Below are 17,572 nucleotides of genomic sequence, written 5' to 3' on the forward strand. Positions count from 1 at the left end.
TGCTGTCCATTTCAGTCTCGGTCCTTTATGTTTTGTACTCTGAACTCTGGTTGTATTTTTCTTTTCTGAAAATGAACTCACATGAATGACTCTTATAGTAGTACTGCTATCTTAGTTCAAATGAAGGTGCAGCATTGGACTTAACTGTCAAATAACTTCCCATGTATGATTTTGGATACACTCTAATGTTTGTTACAGTCTTATCTCTGAAATTCATTTTCATGTTAAATGCTTCTCTTCTTACAGGGTGATACTTGTCAGTCAATTTAATTGAAATGTCATGCTGACCTTTATTTGAAACACTCTGAACTTCCTGTGGTTGTTGGAAATTCTTTTTACTTTGATTCCAATTAAAATCCTTAAATTACGAGTGTACAAAAACTGCATGCTAATTAACCTTCTGAAACTGCCTGCTAATGAATCTTACGAACAATATATCTTTTGCAGAGGTAGTTCAGCTGAGTCTGCCTGAAGATCAAAAACTAAGCACCACTCCAGCAACAGTGGGACAAAGTGCTGTCTTAAGTTGTGCGATTCAGGGAACTCTGAGACCTCCCATCATCTGGAAGAGGAATAACATCGTTCTGAATAGCTTAGATTTGGAAGATATCAATGTAAGTAAGAGAAGGCTCTATTTAACAGCTTATTATCAAAACTTTTATTAAAGAGTAGAAAAGTGATATGTAACAAGCTCTATGCTCCTGGTGTTTCAAGGAAAAGAAATGGAAATGATATGCCTACTAAACTCAGTCTGTTTTCAGTTTTCTGTGTATTCAAACCCTTGTTGTGAAACATAGAGAAAACATGTTTCACAGACCAATCATTTAAAAGAATAAATATAACAATAAAAGCATGAGGACAAAATTGCAACCCGAAATACAGTCAGTATTATACATTCAGGATTATAGAGTCTTCAAACATCTAAAAGAAAAAACAACCTGTGAAATTAATGTTAAGAAAGGCATAGTGACTTAGTACTAACAGATCATAATAATAACCTTGTCTTCTAATAATTGAATAAAAATATTTTTTTTTTTTTCAAAAAAAGTATTTTACTTCAGAATCAATTATTTGGTTCATTCCTCCAAATATTCAGCAGTGCAGATAATACTTCTAAAAGAACCACCAGTGGATATTAATATAACTTAGAAATCCCTTTTTGGAATGGCAAATATTTGCCACCTAACTTTGTCATGACCTCAAAATATGGACCTCAAAATAGAAAATGAGAAACATAATTACATCTTCTGACAAAATGCTAAAAATAATCTTTCAGCTGTATTTTGTTTGCTTGTGGGTATGCTTACTTTGTTTTGGCCATTTCATATTAGCAAAGTTATAAATGTAGACAAACGGTTACACTGCGACTTGTGCTTGCTCTCTGACTCAGCTGAGTTCGAAATCACTGGAACTGTTTTGTATGTGGAATATTGCCACAATCAAATATCTGGTTTGTTTATTTTTATTTTGTTTTCTTATGAATACTTTTATTTTTAAGGCTGCAATTGTACTCACACATCACCTTTTGTTTCGTTTGCTGTTTTTACATGTTTTGTGTTTGTAAATTGAGCTTCCTCTCAGTGGTGCTTTGTAAAATAAGGGGCAGTTTCAAAGCTTATCTTGCTTGAATGGTAACTTTAAGTCACTTGAGAAGCTTAGGATAGAACCAGCATCCTCTGAAAAGTTCTCAGTTAAATAATTGTTGCTTTTGTTAGTTTGGTATTAATCATATGACTGACGTTCAGAAGTGCCTTGCCCACGCTCACAAGCTCCTTTCTGCAGTATTTGTTAGCTTTCAGTAAATATTCATCATGCTTGTAAGTAATGGTATGGAATTCTTACTAATCACTTATAAGTGCAATACATGGTCTGAGCTGTACATAGAAACAGGAACGTGCATCTGGACACAGAGCAATAAAAGGGAAATGATGAATGGGAATAATGAAGCTAACAGCTCAGTTTCAAACTGAAAGGTTCATTTAACTCTATTTGCAGACGTGAATTTCAAAGCCCAATACATATGTTTTGAGTGTGAAAATGAAAAGAAAAATAAAACGAGAAGCTTCCTGTGGCGGGTGCAGATGCCCAGGTCTTGGCAGTGGGGGCTGTAGGGCTGCCCTCTAAGGGAAGAGGCCAGAGGCTACCCAGTGCCAGCACAGCCAGTTCCAGACGGTTCCAACAGACCCACCACAGGACACAGATGAGCCCCTCAGCCACACTTGTGACACTTCTGGGAAAATACTCAGAAAAGGGCATAAAACATCAAAGAGAGAAAGGAGTAGAGAACAAAAAGAACAAGAAACAGCAGAGAGAATTCTAAGGCTGGAGGAGCAGGAGGAGCTCCATGATGGAGCAGATGTCCCCAGCAGCCACACTGGAGCAGATTTATCATGAAGAGCTTCAGCCCATGGAGAGTCCTGGCTGGACCAGACAAAAATGGTGAAGAGAATGGAGACGCAAAGAGAAACTGCTGAGTACTGACCATACCCCTCAAACCTTCTGCACCTCTTGGGCAGAGGGTAAAGGAGTTGGGAGTGAAGGAGCGAAGTTGAGCATAGGGAAGGGGAGGAGGAAAAATGTTGTTTTAATAATGTATGGGGTTTTTTTCCCCCACCACCCAAATTAGTACTTACTTGTTCATTTTAGTTGGCGATAAACTAAGCTAGATTTTCCAAAATCGAGTCTGTTTTGCCCACCATGATAATTAGTAAGACATCTCTCTGGTTTCTCATTTGTGTTCCTCTTATTCTCTCCTTGCTCTGCTGTGAAAGGTGAAGAGGGAATGAGTAAGCAAGCAGCTGGGTGGGAGTTTGTCTATTAGCCAACGCCAACCCAGCACACTTCTGAAGTACTTGTCACAGCTGGAAGAGAGTTGAGTATGGAATTTTTGAAGACTGATGGGATGCCCAGTTTGAAGTCAGATTGCAGTGGTGATCAGACATTCAAAGCAAAGTGGATATTGCTGGAATTGGCCATATTTGTTTATGTTTAATAGGAGAGCAGGAATGTGTGACAGTGTACTGGATTGACAGCCCACAGCCATAAAAAAAAGGTCTGTAAAGCATTGCCTGAGTGCTGGGATGATGTCTGTGTGTGTGTTTTGTGCACAGTAAGAACTGTAGAGACAGTAAAATCTGCTGGCAAGAGGAGCGCATCATTCTGAAGATGAATGTATTCATTGTTTATTTGCTAGCTTAAGAAAAACATAAACAAACTGGAATTCTTGGAATCCTTTTTAAGAAAAAATTGTTATAGCTTAGTCTTTTAACACTAACAGTTTAGTTATGATTCAAATACAGAAAGAGAATGACATCCAATATCCATGGAGTGAGACACTACAATTAATAGCACTCATATATAGATGATATTCATTTAATATGTCTTTGTAGATAAGCTGACAAAGGGTATAAGAAAGAGTTAATGGAGTCTGGATACAAAAAAAAAGGACATAAAGACATTGAGTTAAATTAGTCCCTAGTCTCTTTTCTTCAAAATTTGTTACATGTTTCACAGTTTACACTGATTTGATTCCCCTATATTTATTTCTAGGTCTTCCCTTGATTTGTTTCCTTATTTTTTTTTTCTTCCATATTTCTTTGGTCATTCCATACCTTTCTGAACCTTGCTTATCATATATTCCCTGTCTGGTTCTTACAGTTTCACATTTGCTTAAAGGTTGTTATGTAGCCATAATTTAGTATCCATTCAGGCAATGTAATAAAAATAAAACCGTGGGGAAAAGAAAAATAATTGGACAAAAAAGAATGGTGTTTTATATTTCACTATGGAAAATGAATTTAGTGCTTAAATAAATATTAATGTCAAAGGAACAAACGCAGAGGGAAACATAGTGTGTGCCAGTTTATGTCACAATTTAACTACCACAGAATGTGTTGTACTTATTCAGGCAATTTTAAACATTCAAAAGCCCTAAGTCCTTGTATAATTTAAGATGTCCCTAGAGGCAATGTATTCTAGGCTTTACTGTGGCTATATTATAAACTACAATCATGTTTGCCTAGCTCTGGGAATTATTAATTTACTCAGTTATACAAGAACCACATCCATGCATCTCAAGACTAATAATGTTGTGTAAATAGTAGTGCACTTCCTGGGGAAAAAAAAAAAACCCACCACAAAACAACATGAAAAGCACTGACTTGGAAAGATAGATAAATATTTTTTTTCAGCAAAACATGTCAGAGGTCACCATAACCAGAAGTCAGCACATACGTAGGAAACCAATCAAACTAAGCAGTAGTGCCAATGTGATTTTGTAAATCATAGCAAGTGCTCATACTTAGAAATTTAAGTTTTTGCACTGTACGGTTCTCCATATGAGTTAAGCTATTCAAAACATTATAATGTCCTAATGTTTTGCCAAATTGAAAGAAGCAACAAGAAGCAGCAAGAGTCCAAGTCTAAACTTAAAGTTTGACTGTTGAATTTCTATTTCGTTGAAAGGTAGTCTAAAACCTCTGCTGAAAGTACACAGGATATATGTCTAAGGATGTCAACCAGGGAGGGGCTAAGAGCCAGTCTTTAATAGTGTTATATACTCTTAAGACATTTTAAAGAAATATTAAGAAATACTGTTTGACATTCAAAGGGTGATAATGAAAATTGTATTTAAGTAGTGCATTTAAAAAATGATAACTTAGAAGATGCTGTCAAGTGTGTTGTCAGATATTAATAACGTTACTGATGATACCCCGTTGGTAATTTTAGAAGTCTTTGGTACTCCTCAACTCTTCTTATGGTACTTCTGATTACTATTTGTGGAAGTAATGCATCTTGCTACTGATCTTTCTCTTATTGAAACTGATGGGAGTTGGGGATAATCAGCATCTATCTGAATGAAACTAGGAAAAATTGTATGCTTCTGCAAATTTTACTTAAAAGCAATCACACTTTTCTTACAAGACATCTGCCCTGTATTCTTACATTTATACAAGATCTACTTAGATGACTTGTCCACATGTAAAGTTTAGCATCTGCTAACATACTTAAATTAGTAACTTTTTAAAAGAGTGTAGTTCAACTTTTTTTTTTTCTTACAAGTTCATGGCATCTTTCTTTAGGCTACCTTCGTGGGAAGTGTGCAACATTTCCATTTGGGGTTTTTTGAAGTTACGTATAATCTTTTTCTCAAACCTTCCTATTTGTTCATCTTGTTAAAATTAATTTACAGATTACAACTTCCACTTTTTTGGTATCATTCCCAGCAGTCTGCATTCTCTTACTGATATATTTCCCCACTTTGAAACAAAAACTACAACCCCAAAACGCCATAATGCAGATGCCATTAAAAGCTAATGTCCTCTGAAAGAACATACTCCCTTCCATTCTGAAGAGTTCTGCTCAGCAGTTGATGACAGAAATGTTTTCAGATTGTCCAAAATTCTAAGCGTATTGCCTAGAAAGGACTCCTAATGTCTGCCCTCTTTTCCTTCCAACTTCTTATCCTTCTTTTCCCCTTTTTTTTATTATTAAGAAAATTCTCAGGAGAACCTCATGTATTATTCCCTTTCACATTGTCTTCTCCTATGGGATAGTATGTACCTACATACAAACTTCTCGTTATGCATGGTTAAATGGACAGTGTTATGACTTTAAGGCAATGGTCATAAATATAAATTCCCTGTCTGCCAAGAATTTATTTTTTTGTTTGTATTTATGACAGAATCCCAGGTGAGCCAGAAATGTCAGGGAAATATGCCTCAATCTTTTTGTTTATACTCTCCAAAGACGACAACTCCTAAAAGTAAAAAACAAACAAAACAAAACAAAACTCAAAAAAATATTAGGATATGAACTAGAGGACTTAAATTTAATGAAAGTGAGGATTAATAGGCAAAACAGAATAGAAATCAAAAATTCATATATAAACACGTTTCTTCTTTCTCCAGTGTCCTAAAAGAGAGAATCTGTGCTTCCCACGTTGGCTTCAGTCAACTCAGTGACTTTCTGAATTGCTGCAGCAAGCTCTGCATGGTCTTGCTTCATTCCTCAGGAGGCTTTCATCCTCTATGAAGCTTTGTCACTTCTGACAAACCTCTGATCTTGCAGAGTCTTTGCTCTGACTCCGTCATCCCATGGCATGGAAAATGTAGGAGTCCTATGATATGAAGGGAACACAAGAACCTCCTTCTCCTTCTTTTCGGACTTCCCTTCGGAGATGAGCCTCCTAACCTCTTCCTTTTTGGAAGACAGTAACTCGTAGTCCAACAATACACAAATCAAACTGGTATGTCATAGTACCAGAGTCAAAAAGCTACCAATCTTGTTCAATACAAAAACTGGTTCCTGACCATCTTATTTTGAAGTTTCCTTAGTAAAGAATAGTTATATTGCAATGCAGCAATTGCAGTGTCATATCTTTGATGTGGTCCAGCAGTATCAGCAGTATTCCCTGTGTTACAACCACGATACATGAAGTTCACTTAACAGCCCAGTTGCAGGTTTTCCTCGAATATTATGCTTATGATACTTCTTAAACCTATTGGTTACATCTCTCTCTTACCTTTCCTAATGAATTTTTTAATAAAGTGTTGGATTTGATTAGCAGTGACTCATCAAAGTCAGCACATTTCTATTTTTATGTATATTGAATTGCCTTTTATCTGTTACACAGTCTGTCTTTCAAGTAGGATGTATTGTTACTTTTTTTCTTCTATTTAATGGGTCAAATACCTTTTATTCCATTCTTCCATCTTAAAAGTAAAGTGATAATAATTATTGTCAAAAATATCAATCACCTTTATCAAATCTCTACGGCTTTTTTATTTACTTTTAGATAATGCCAAAATTTTTGACTACTGGTGCAATCATCTCATTCAGTTCTATTCTGTCCTTTATTTTTCTTTTGTTTTTCTTTATTTATTCAATTTATTATTTATTTTTATTGTCATTAATGATTAATTCTTTAGCAGTGAGGTGGATCACGCAAAAGGAGACCTTTAGATACATTGAAGACTTGCAAGATTTGACATGTTTTGGTTTGAATATTGAAGCTATTTTAATATTTATTTTAATGATGGCATGATGAATGCTACTTTATACTGTGCATTGTGTTTTCATAACACTGTAAAGACACGTTTAAACCAGGTACTAGTATTGATCTGCAATCTTCCAGGTTAATGCAGTATAGTGAAAAAGATTGTGATGAGGTTTCATTTACAAGTACTGATTCCTGTTAAAATAATCAGGACATGAAAGTTCAATAACTCTAGCTTAATCAAAGTTATAATACTACAGAACTTTTTGATACAGCTTATTATGTACATCTTTTTATGACGGGGACTGTGGATACTAAAAAGCTAGAAGCAGAGAAATTTTCCAGCTACTGCAGCATCCTGTGAAAGTTCTTTTTCCCATGCAGGCTAGCTGAGAAACAGTTTGAGGTTTTTGTAAACTAAGACTTTATCTTGCACCTGTAGCTTATTATGCAGTCTTGTTTATGGCACACTGGGAAAGTTGTTTTGAAATGGGTGTAGTAGCATTTAGCCAATCACTCTGGGAGGTGGATGGTCAAGGGACCAATTGCCTTGGCCATCCTCGTGAACCATGTTATATATATATACGGATTTGTAATTAGAAAAGATCACCGCTGCTGCTCCTGCTGGTTGTTGTTGGTTGGCGTTGGCATTTCTTCTGGACCTGAATTCTGCGTCGTTCTTCTCTCCGTCCCCGGCATGAGAGCGACAGGGGACTACTTTAAATTTGAGCCAACTGATGATTCTCTCTTTATGAAGAAGCATTAAAATCCTCATGGTCTTTCTCTTCTCTTTTGCTAGATCAGTCTGCTTCATTTTATCTTCATTAGAAATGACAGTGTTGATTTCAGAGGTGAACAGAATCATGTTCTGTGGACCATAATCTACTGCCACAGTTTCAACAATATAACTGAGATCATGATCTGATCCTTTTCCTGACAGAGAATGGGGCAAAGTACTTTCCTCTTGCAGAGCTGAGTCCCTTGTCTCGCACCACTCTTAATTCTGCTTTCTAGAGCTCTTTCTGCTAATCATATGCAAAACAGCTGAGCCTGTCAGTATTTTCCTGTTTGGTTTTCAGAAGTTAAAAATGAAAGGCCTTGTGACAGTGAAAGGTGGTAATATAACACGTATATTATTATATATACGTACATTATTATATATAACAAGCCATTCCCCCTTGCCATGAAGGAGTCCCTGAAAATAACCCCAGGCAAGCCGTCTTAAACTACCTGGAAGGCAGTTCAATATGTTTTTGACATGTACAGACAGAAAATGTTACTAAAATGAAAGGGACATCGTGGATTTCCGAATTGATTGGTTCTTCTAAACCACTTTCTTAACACAGTGCATTGAACACATCTTTAGAAGAGTAGCTGAAATGATAGTTCTGTACTCCTAGCTGTTTAAGAGGGTCTTCTGTGTGAGCTGAAATATGTGGATACCAAAGGTGTTCAAAACGTTATTATTCTTGTTCTGCACAGACATATCTTCCTGCACATTGCAACTGATTCTGTTTAGTTTCATTGGGGATTCCAGAATACATCAGTGACACTTTAAAAGAAAATTTCTAAAAGTAAACTTAGAATATAAAGATAGCAAATCACAACTTATTTGATTATTATTCGTATTTTGCAATGTAGTTATATCCACCCCTGTCTGTTCTATTTTTAAATTTTCTTTAGTAAATACTAATCAACAGATTCTATAGAAACATGAAAATATTTTAAGGAAGGTACAGAGATGGTGATTTAATTTATATTAATTTATATTTCAGCAAGCAGTCTTTTAGATGCATCTTGATTTTTTTACTATATTATTCATTGAAACATTGTTTATTATTGTCCTACTGCTATAGTAACCTGTACTTTTTTCAGAGATACCAGAACTTCTATCACATCTGTCTTTTTTTTCCACTCTTGCTCATCTTCCCTCTCTTTTAAAATCAGCAGTAAGCTATTTGATCTGTTGTGTTACAAGATGACCAGAATTTTTGTAAGCATCTTTTTTCACTACCATAGCATCTTTCTTCCTCAACCTTTTCTCTTCAGTTCAAATTCATTGTCTTCTCTGTTCTTGTCTATTTATGGACATATAGAGATGCACGTTATGTCTGCATTCTATGTTACTACTAGCAAATTCAGCTTGTGTTATTAATTTCTGATTAATGCATGAAAAAATTGCAGTTTGATTTTTATGTACAGTTATAGACTTACTCTTCTCATTTTTTCTGCAGTATACATTCCCTCAGCTGAGTGAAAACCAGCATCATTTGGGAATGCTTTTACTGCTAGTTATGTACTTATTTTTTCAACTTGTCCAGCTCATTTTGCAGTATTTTTGCTATTCTACTAGACTTAATGCTTTCTAGAGCTTTGATAAGAATTGTGTGAAAGAATTTTGTAGGATGCAAAAAGAATACTAAGCTTTTCAGGCTATTAGTTTTGAAAACAGGTCTCAAAAGAGCAACCTGGACTAGGCTACAGCTAGCAGAAAAGGTCAGTCCTTCTTAAAAGCACAAGAAAGATGCTTTGTTAATAATGGCCTCCCTGTGGCTCACAGCCCTGACTTCCAAATCATTACTATAGTACATTAAATAGGAGGGCCACATTACCACTAACAAAAGTTCTTTGATATCCAAGAGTCTGTTTCACTGAACAGAGAGACACAATTGCTTAAACACCGAAAAAATAAACCCTTTCTGCCCCTCCCTCACAAGCATTGCAAGAGGATGAATTAAAACAGATAGGACATAATTACCTATTAGGAATTCGGCTCACCTGGAATTTATTATATTTTAAAAATTAATAATAATTTAAAAAAAATATTCAGAAGTGTACTGAGGTCTCAATTCAGTACGGACTCAAAAAGAAAATTGCCACCCACCTGTAAAATCACCAGTACCGCTACTTCCGAAGTGACATAAAGCAAATTACTTGTCCAGATCAAGCCTGCTTAATTTGTGAGCTCTGACAGGATTACAACAGAAAATAGTATGTCTGCCACAATTTTCAAATGATGACATTTAAGATTTCTGTGAATCAAACTGCTCAGTGATCCATCTACCCATACTCCCAGTACCATGTATTCATTCATATCTAAATTTTATTGATGATCTACTTCCGTACAGACCAATTTCTCTTTCATCACCCAAAGTTCTGTGCCATATGTAAATGTTATCACCTTCCTGTGTATTCTTCCTTTTCTTGTCATTTTTATATCATTTTATATAGCTATCTTGATAATCTAGAACTTCTTTTTCAAAAGTTTGCATTCAGAACTTTTTCTCTTTGGATATAAGTAACCTTTGTATCCATGGCCAAAGTGTTTTCGTTATTCTATTAGAGAGGGGAGATAAAATAAATTAAGTTTTCCAAAATTTAGTATGAATTATGGCAATGCCTTTATCTATCAGTACTTCTAAGGATTCCTGTAGTTTTGCTTGATATTCACGTAGGTTTCTATTTCTAGTTCACATCTATGTAGCTAAAATGCTGAATTTTAACTGTAATATATTTTACAAGAATTTTAATAATTTTTATTGTTTTACATTTACCATGATTAGTACTGTGACAAATTTACATGTCATGATCGTGAAGACCTTGAAACGTCGGAGACATTGGGAACAATTGCTCAGTAAAACAATGGTGCTGTTTCTCTGTCCATCACCTGGTCACGCTTCAACTCAGCTGAAGAAAAAGTCTTTGAGGATGGTTGTCTTTGTGGTCTCCTTCTGAGTATTCTCAGCTGGCCTCCTTTTGCCTTTTGTTATGTTTGCTGTTCTGTCTTTTCTTGACTCCCATTTTGGCAATGCTTTACAGGTAATAAGATTGATAAAACTGTACATTTTTACACAGTCTTTGGAACATCTGTACAGTACAGATGGTGGTTACTTGCCTGAGTGGGACTTGTTATATCATGAGGTGAAAGCTTCCATTTTCTACATTCCAAAACATTCTGCCAAGTCCTGATGGAGAATCAACTTTCCAGTCTTGCTTGCTCTTCACAGGATTCTTTTTTCTTTGGAGCTTGCTCTGGGCTTCATCCAGAATTACAAAAAGGAAGATGCTTTTTTGCTTTGGGGAACAGAAGCACCAATGATGTCGATCTAATTCTCCTTTCATGTATGCCTCGCTATCATAGCACTTAAAACTCCAACTGGAATTAGAGAAGTTGAAACAGTGTTCCTAAATAATACCTACTTTGGTTTGGTATAAAAATTTATCCTACCCTAGAGTAAAGAAAATTCAGGTGAATTTACAGATAATCACTGAGTCTGCATTCTTTATTATATTTTTGAGGATAAAATGAGATAGAAGTGACTGGATTTTTGACAGTTATCCAAAAATAACAAATGTTTTTGTCTTGCTGATGATTAACATTTTTCTTCTTGAATGTTCTAAGGAAAATATCTTAATGTTTTCCAATGTGAAGTCTTTTCTTATAGATATTTAATTGAACGCTTGAAGGGGAGAAAAAAAAAATTTAACCTAAAATAAAATTCAGAGTTTCTTAATAAAAGAAAACATTCTTGTCCACTCATCTGAAGAAAGATATCTTCTCTGATTTTTGACAAAAGTTAGGAATTCTGTGAAGTTCCTGCTATTGTCACTTGCAGTTAATGAAAGATGACTGAAATCCTGTTTTACTTTCATGTTATTGACATGATATATATTAGTTTTAATTTCAGACAAGAAATTGATTCATGAGAAAATCTTCGAATTTTAAGCTGTGAGTGCTAAAAAATTAACATTTTAACTCATAGCAAAAAGAAGGCAGAGGAAAAAAGCTGCCTTTTCTTCCACCCTTCTGTATTAAAGATCTTATTTCTGACATGAAGAATTCTATGCTCAGTTAGCAACTATTGATGATAAGAGTGATAATTAGAGCAAAATATAATTGAAACCAAGGGTTAGAGGTATCAGCAATAGAAAAATATCTTCTCTGCCTTTCAGTCTTCCAAAGTAAGACTGTACTGTACATATGAAAAGTTTTTATGATGGGATTTCAGTAATACAGTTACATATAGTGTCAGTAGCATAGAAGCTTTCCAATGAATAGTGCTGTCCCATTGTTTAATATAAGCGTAGAACAAAGGTGAAAAAAGAAGGTATAGTGTACGTATACCTCCATGGTTCATAAAGGACTTGGACCCAAAAATTCGTTAGATGTTCATTACAGAAAGCAGTAGTTAAAAAAGTTAAAAGAATTAAAAACAAGAGACAAATATAAACAATAATGGTGTACTGAGAAGTAAAATTATTTTGGTAGATCTCATAGAAACTTGAAGTCTGTTAACCAAGTGTTAACTATTGTTGCAAGAAAAGAGGGTTACTTGTTATGAGTGGCACAGCAGTAGTAAAATTGAAGTAGTGAATGCCTCACAGAAGAGAGAACCTGTTACTCTCAATTCAAAGAGAGCATGAGAATATGGTCATGACTCAGTCTGATACTCTGATTTGCATAAAAATCTTTTTTATAAGTGTTTTTTTTTTTAACTGGAGTTTATGATCTTATTTTCAACTATGCAATTGAAAGTACTTGTGTTTGATTATTTTATTTTATTTTTTAAAAACTTGTAATCCATAGGAAATACATGTACCTCAGTTAGGTACTTTACTACAAAATAATACATGGTTTACAAAGAATTTTGCAAGTAGCAGGATATAGTAAACTTTTTGATAAATGATATAAGTGATATTTTCTGGCTGTTATTAAAAAAGTAAAGAAATCTTGCTGATACTTAGTGACTTTGTTCTTATTAAACAATGACCACTATTCATAATCTCATGAGGAAATGAAGCATTAGGAAATGAATCCCTTTAGGAAATGTCCTCATTTCTGTGACTTGAAGACAGACTAGATCTAACAGAAAGATATGTACCGGAAAGAAGAAATACAAATATCTTCTTGGTCATAATGTGTAGAAAAGATGAGATTTTGTGAGTTAAGCATTGTGCTATTCTATTTTTGTATTAAAAACTATCAAAATATATGATACTTGTAGGCTTATTAACTTTCGTCATAATATCTTGACTTCGTATTAGTAAAAGAACAGAAGTCATACTTGGTACAGCACTAAAAAATATGTTTCAGTGCCACTGCATGCTGAAACTTTTTTTTTTTTTGCAGACAACTTTCTGAACGCTGTAATTTGTCTTGTTTTATACCAGGATCTTACAATAGCTTACATTTGACCTCATCGAAAGCCATGACCAGATAATACAAAGGCTATCATTAAAAAGTATTATCACAATTCATTTATTTAAAAAGGGGAAAAGAGGAAAAAAAAAAAAATTGTTTCTACATAACTAGTTTCAGTGGTTGCAGTGAAAGTCTTGAGGTAGTTGACAATGACACCGAAGTGTCTTTTCTTTCATTAATGTCAAGGAATTGATCTTGCCTAGTAAAGTTTTCTTGTGGTAAAAGATTAGATGATGAACATGTAATGTTGTATTAGTGGTTTGAACAAAGGCAAAGAGTGTGTGATGCTTGCAGATAACTAAGATTGGTATTAAATGTAAATTGTCTCAGGTTTCAATTTTTTATTAGTGTAATTCAGCCTTTGCTTGTTGTTCTCCGGCTCATAACTAAGTGCTTAGTTCGGATTGACTGGGATTAGCTATTTGCTTAAAAACTCTAAGAAAAATATTTTTATGAGTGTTGAGTGTGTCAGTCTGGAGTAGACCCTTGTTAAGAGAAGCTGCTATGCTAACATTCAAGCTGTCAATATTTTGATTTTATAAGCAAAGAGCAAAAGATGACAGTGGAGAAAAGTCACTAACTTTCTTGTATATATTCAGGTGTATAATTTAGAAACATCTTTTGTATAGGAATTCCATTCAAAATCTTTCTAATCATGTATGTCCCTGTTTCTTATACAACATACTTAATAATGAACTGACACAAATGACACTGTATTAATAATCCAAGAAATGTGTGTTACTGGCCCTGTCTTTGCTCTACTGTTGTCTGCAGATCATATATTAATGCTGCATATAAAATGAGAGATCATCATAAAGAAAACTATTCAAGTTACAATATGCTATTTTTTCCCTTGTACCCTAAGAATAACCTAGAAAGAATCAGTCTGATTTTCAAAATCAGGTTTGAAGCTACTAGGTTTATTTTTACCCTTTTCCCTATGTCTCCTCTTCAGTTACCATGTAGTAGGAGATTCCCCACTAATCTTTATCTTTTTTTGGTTAAGATAGTTTTATCTGCAAGGTATTTGAAAGCTAAATGTGTTTGACAAGGTATTTTATTGCCCATTGGATGGTTTATCACATGTACACAGGGTAGATTGTAATAAAACAAAATTAGTCCTGCAGAGCTTTCACAGACTGCATAAAGCTTGAAAACACTCTGCGTGCCTGTCTGTCTCACTCCTGGATGGTTCAGAAATACATAGGATGGACTGGATGAAAATTGAATGAAAATTTTAGTAATACAAAAATCTAAAGGCTTTTTTTATTGTTTGTAGATTCTCTTGAGTTTGTAAAAAAAAAAAACATCCTGAGAAATTTGTTTCTGTGAAGTGAGTTCTATTACTTCAACATGAGCTCAGTTCAGGAACCAAAGATAGAATTATCATCAACATAAGAAAAGAGAGGTTTGCATTCATGGGACTAAAACTGAAACCCAATATTTCGTGCAATAGGAAGATCAAAAACTCCAATAAACTTTATAAATTTAAAACAAAGTGCTTGTAAGCTAAGTGATTGAAAACAAATTCAATCTTATCCCAGTGTAATTATGAAGAATTTATGTTTTCAGAATCAGGAAAATTTAGGAAGCTTTCAATGATTTATTTGCACTCTTCCTACAAATGAAGCGTATTTAAAGAAAGTAGAAATGAGAGTGCTCTTGCCAAGCTTATACCACAAATCTTATCCTAAATTGAGTGACCTTAAAGTGTGAATTGTGTCAGTACTTCTGCTTCTTTGGGGACTCCTAGCACTTGGATATCACTTTGAAATGTGATCTGATGCAAGTAAAATACACAGTTCAAAGCTAGTTTCTTTTTGCAGATCTAGCTTGGAGAGTAATAATAAATACATCTACAATTAAAGCTGTTTTTTAAAAAAAAAAAAGTTTAAAAAACAGTTTGGAAGAACTGTAATAAACTGTGGTAATTGGGTAATTATTATAAATTCATGTCACTGGTTATGATATTAAATTAAAAAACATATGAGAAACGTATGTCAAATAGCTTGATCTGATTAAATTTGATTATATAACAATTTGTTTTGTTAAAAAGGAGAAGTTAAATGGTATATGAGTCATTCTGAAGATCTGTGTGTAACACGAACCAATAAAAAAAGACAGAGCATGCTGTATCAGAGCATGCTGAAATTTCCATTTAAAATAAGCCATATCTACTCAGTTGGAGATTTTGAATGTCTAAATAAATTAGCAGTCGTTATTGCAGTTTCAGAGCAAGATAGCATGAAGTTACAGTTTTTTCAGAAGTAGAGGATTAGTGATGTTTTATAGCTAGCCTCAAGAGCTCTAGTTCTTTCACAAAGCTGTCACTTATGTCTAGTTCATATCTTCCATATACAAAAAGATCCAAATTCTTTTTACATGAGTACTTTTAAAATGAAGTTGTTATTCTCATTGGCGATCTAGGAGTGAGGGTTTTTATGGCACTTTTCTGTGTTCTTCAGGTTCTTGGGAATCTTGTAACATCATTAGGTTTCAAAAATGCAAAACCAACTTTTAATCAACTGACATAATTTGAAAAGCACAAAGCTGCTGCATGTTTTCCATAGAATAATGGATGTTACCGTTTATTAGATGTAACTATTTCCTCATGAAGTGAAACTTCAGTCCTACTGTATCCAAGAGAATAAAGGAAAAAATCATACAACTCTACTTATTGAAGTAGGTCCAGTGTTATTCTATTCATTTATAGACAGAGAAATAATATTTTTCTCAGATTTGTTGAATACAAACAAATCGTGTTCAACTAATAATCGGGGCTGATACATTACAAAGTCTTATTTTAGGAAGAGATAATAGAGAGTGATCTCTGCCTTGACCATTTGTAAGACAAGCTTAGGAAGTTATGCACTAAAACTTCCTCAAAATCTGAGATTTAGTTAGATGTTCTGAATTACTCTCTGAATGATCACGTTTTTCCCCATTGGCAGTGCAGTGAGGCTAGTGAGGCTACTGTGCTCTGCCGGAAAACAGCCTTTGTAAAAATCACTCTTTTTTTTTTTTTTTCTTTTTTTTTTTTTTTAAGTTGACTTTCTTTTCAGTCTCCTCAGTTTCATGAAACAGAGACCCCAATGAAATACTTAACAATGTTTAATTATAGATAGGAGGTTTGTTTTCATGGTCAGCAGAGAGAGGTAGGCGGTGACTGAAAGCGACGAGCAAAGACAGATCCACTGAACTGTCCCATGAAAGGATTTTGCTACCTTTAGTTTTCTCAACTGACTGTAAAAGAAGCTTAGGAAGATTAATTTCCCTTGACTAGTTAGCCTGCATTAATAGCCACGAACTGTTTTCTGGTGTTACATTCTTCAGGATAGAGTTTCTTTTAAGATTCCGTCACTTTCTACTGTGTATACTATACTACTACTTGCCATATTACACTGCGTTCTTTCTTTTAGCTTTGACTTGATTTGCAATTTGCTGTCAGGCTGGTTCTTCAACCAGTGGATTTATGCTAGATTCATGATTTGTTCTTATTGCAGCTGTCAAATATGAGACTGAGAGAAGATATGGAAAATTTGTGCTTAGGAAATTTAGATTTTGTTTTCCCTCTTGAGCTAGAAGGAAAACTTAAAAAATCTTGGATTTGAGCCAAATGCAATTATTCTCAGATTTCTTTGGAATTTAATTTCTTTCTGACATGTAATAGCAAACCAGAGAGTTGCATTGCTCTGCCAACATGAACAGAGAAACTGATTACTTCGAAAGCAGGAGTTGTAACATTGACATTAGCATGAAAAGCCTGAGCTGAATTTATCTGGCAAACGAAGTGCACATCAACCTTCAAAAGGGTATCTAATCTCTGTGTCCTTGTAATGAAGTAAGTTACAGATACTAAGAAATAAATACGTAAAATGTGAACAAAAATGCAACATTAGTATTACTGGTACTTCCATGAGTTGACTGAAATCAAATGCAGATACTTCCTAATTCCATTTATTAAGGATACAGTAAGCTCACTTTTTTCTGTCTGACGATAATGTAGCTAAGAATTCACATCTTCTGTTCTCATGTCCTCACTCCTGTATTCTTTTCTTTGTCCTTGTTATCTTTTCTTTTTTATTTTTTTTTTCTTTACTTCCCCAAAGCATGGAGCTTTGGAGTTAAGATTAGTATTTTGAAGTTATTTAGAAGCAGAAAATTTTAAGGCCATAAGAAGATTATATCTCTTATTTCTTCTGACCTACATTAAACAGGCACCATAAAATCAGTACTATGAAAGTGTGTTAAGTGTAAACTTTATTGCATAAAAATCACCTTTTTACTATGTACGAAAGTTGAGGTACTAGTGTTTGCTAGTGTTCCAGGAAACGCACATAGAATTCATCAGCTGCCAGAAACTGAGCTTACAG

At 34.4% G+C, this 17,572-nt stretch overlaps 1 protein-coding gene across 3 annotated transcripts in view; it reads left to right on the forward strand.

Annotated features, from left to right (window-relative positions):
• The window catches only part of FSTL5 (follistatin like 5), a 288,154-nt gene that overhangs the window by 192,225 nt on the left and 78,357 nt on the right, over positions 1-17,572 (forward strand). For all 3 annotated transcript variants that reach the window (XM_086611644.1, XM_086611645.1, XM_086611646.1), the window contains exon 6: positions 448-614. In XM_086611644.1, coding sequence (XP_086467770.1) covers positions 448-614 — 167 coding nt within the window. The remainder of the gene's footprint in view (positions 1-447; positions 615-17,572) is intronic.

Source organism: Tauraco erythrolophus, chromosome 5, assembly GCF_009769465.1.
Source record: "Tauraco erythrolophus isolate bTauEry1 chromosome 5, bTauEry1.pri, whole genome shotgun sequence".
Lineage (NCBI taxonomy): Eukaryota > Metazoa > Chordata > Aves > Musophagiformes > Musophagidae > Tauraco > Tauraco erythrolophus.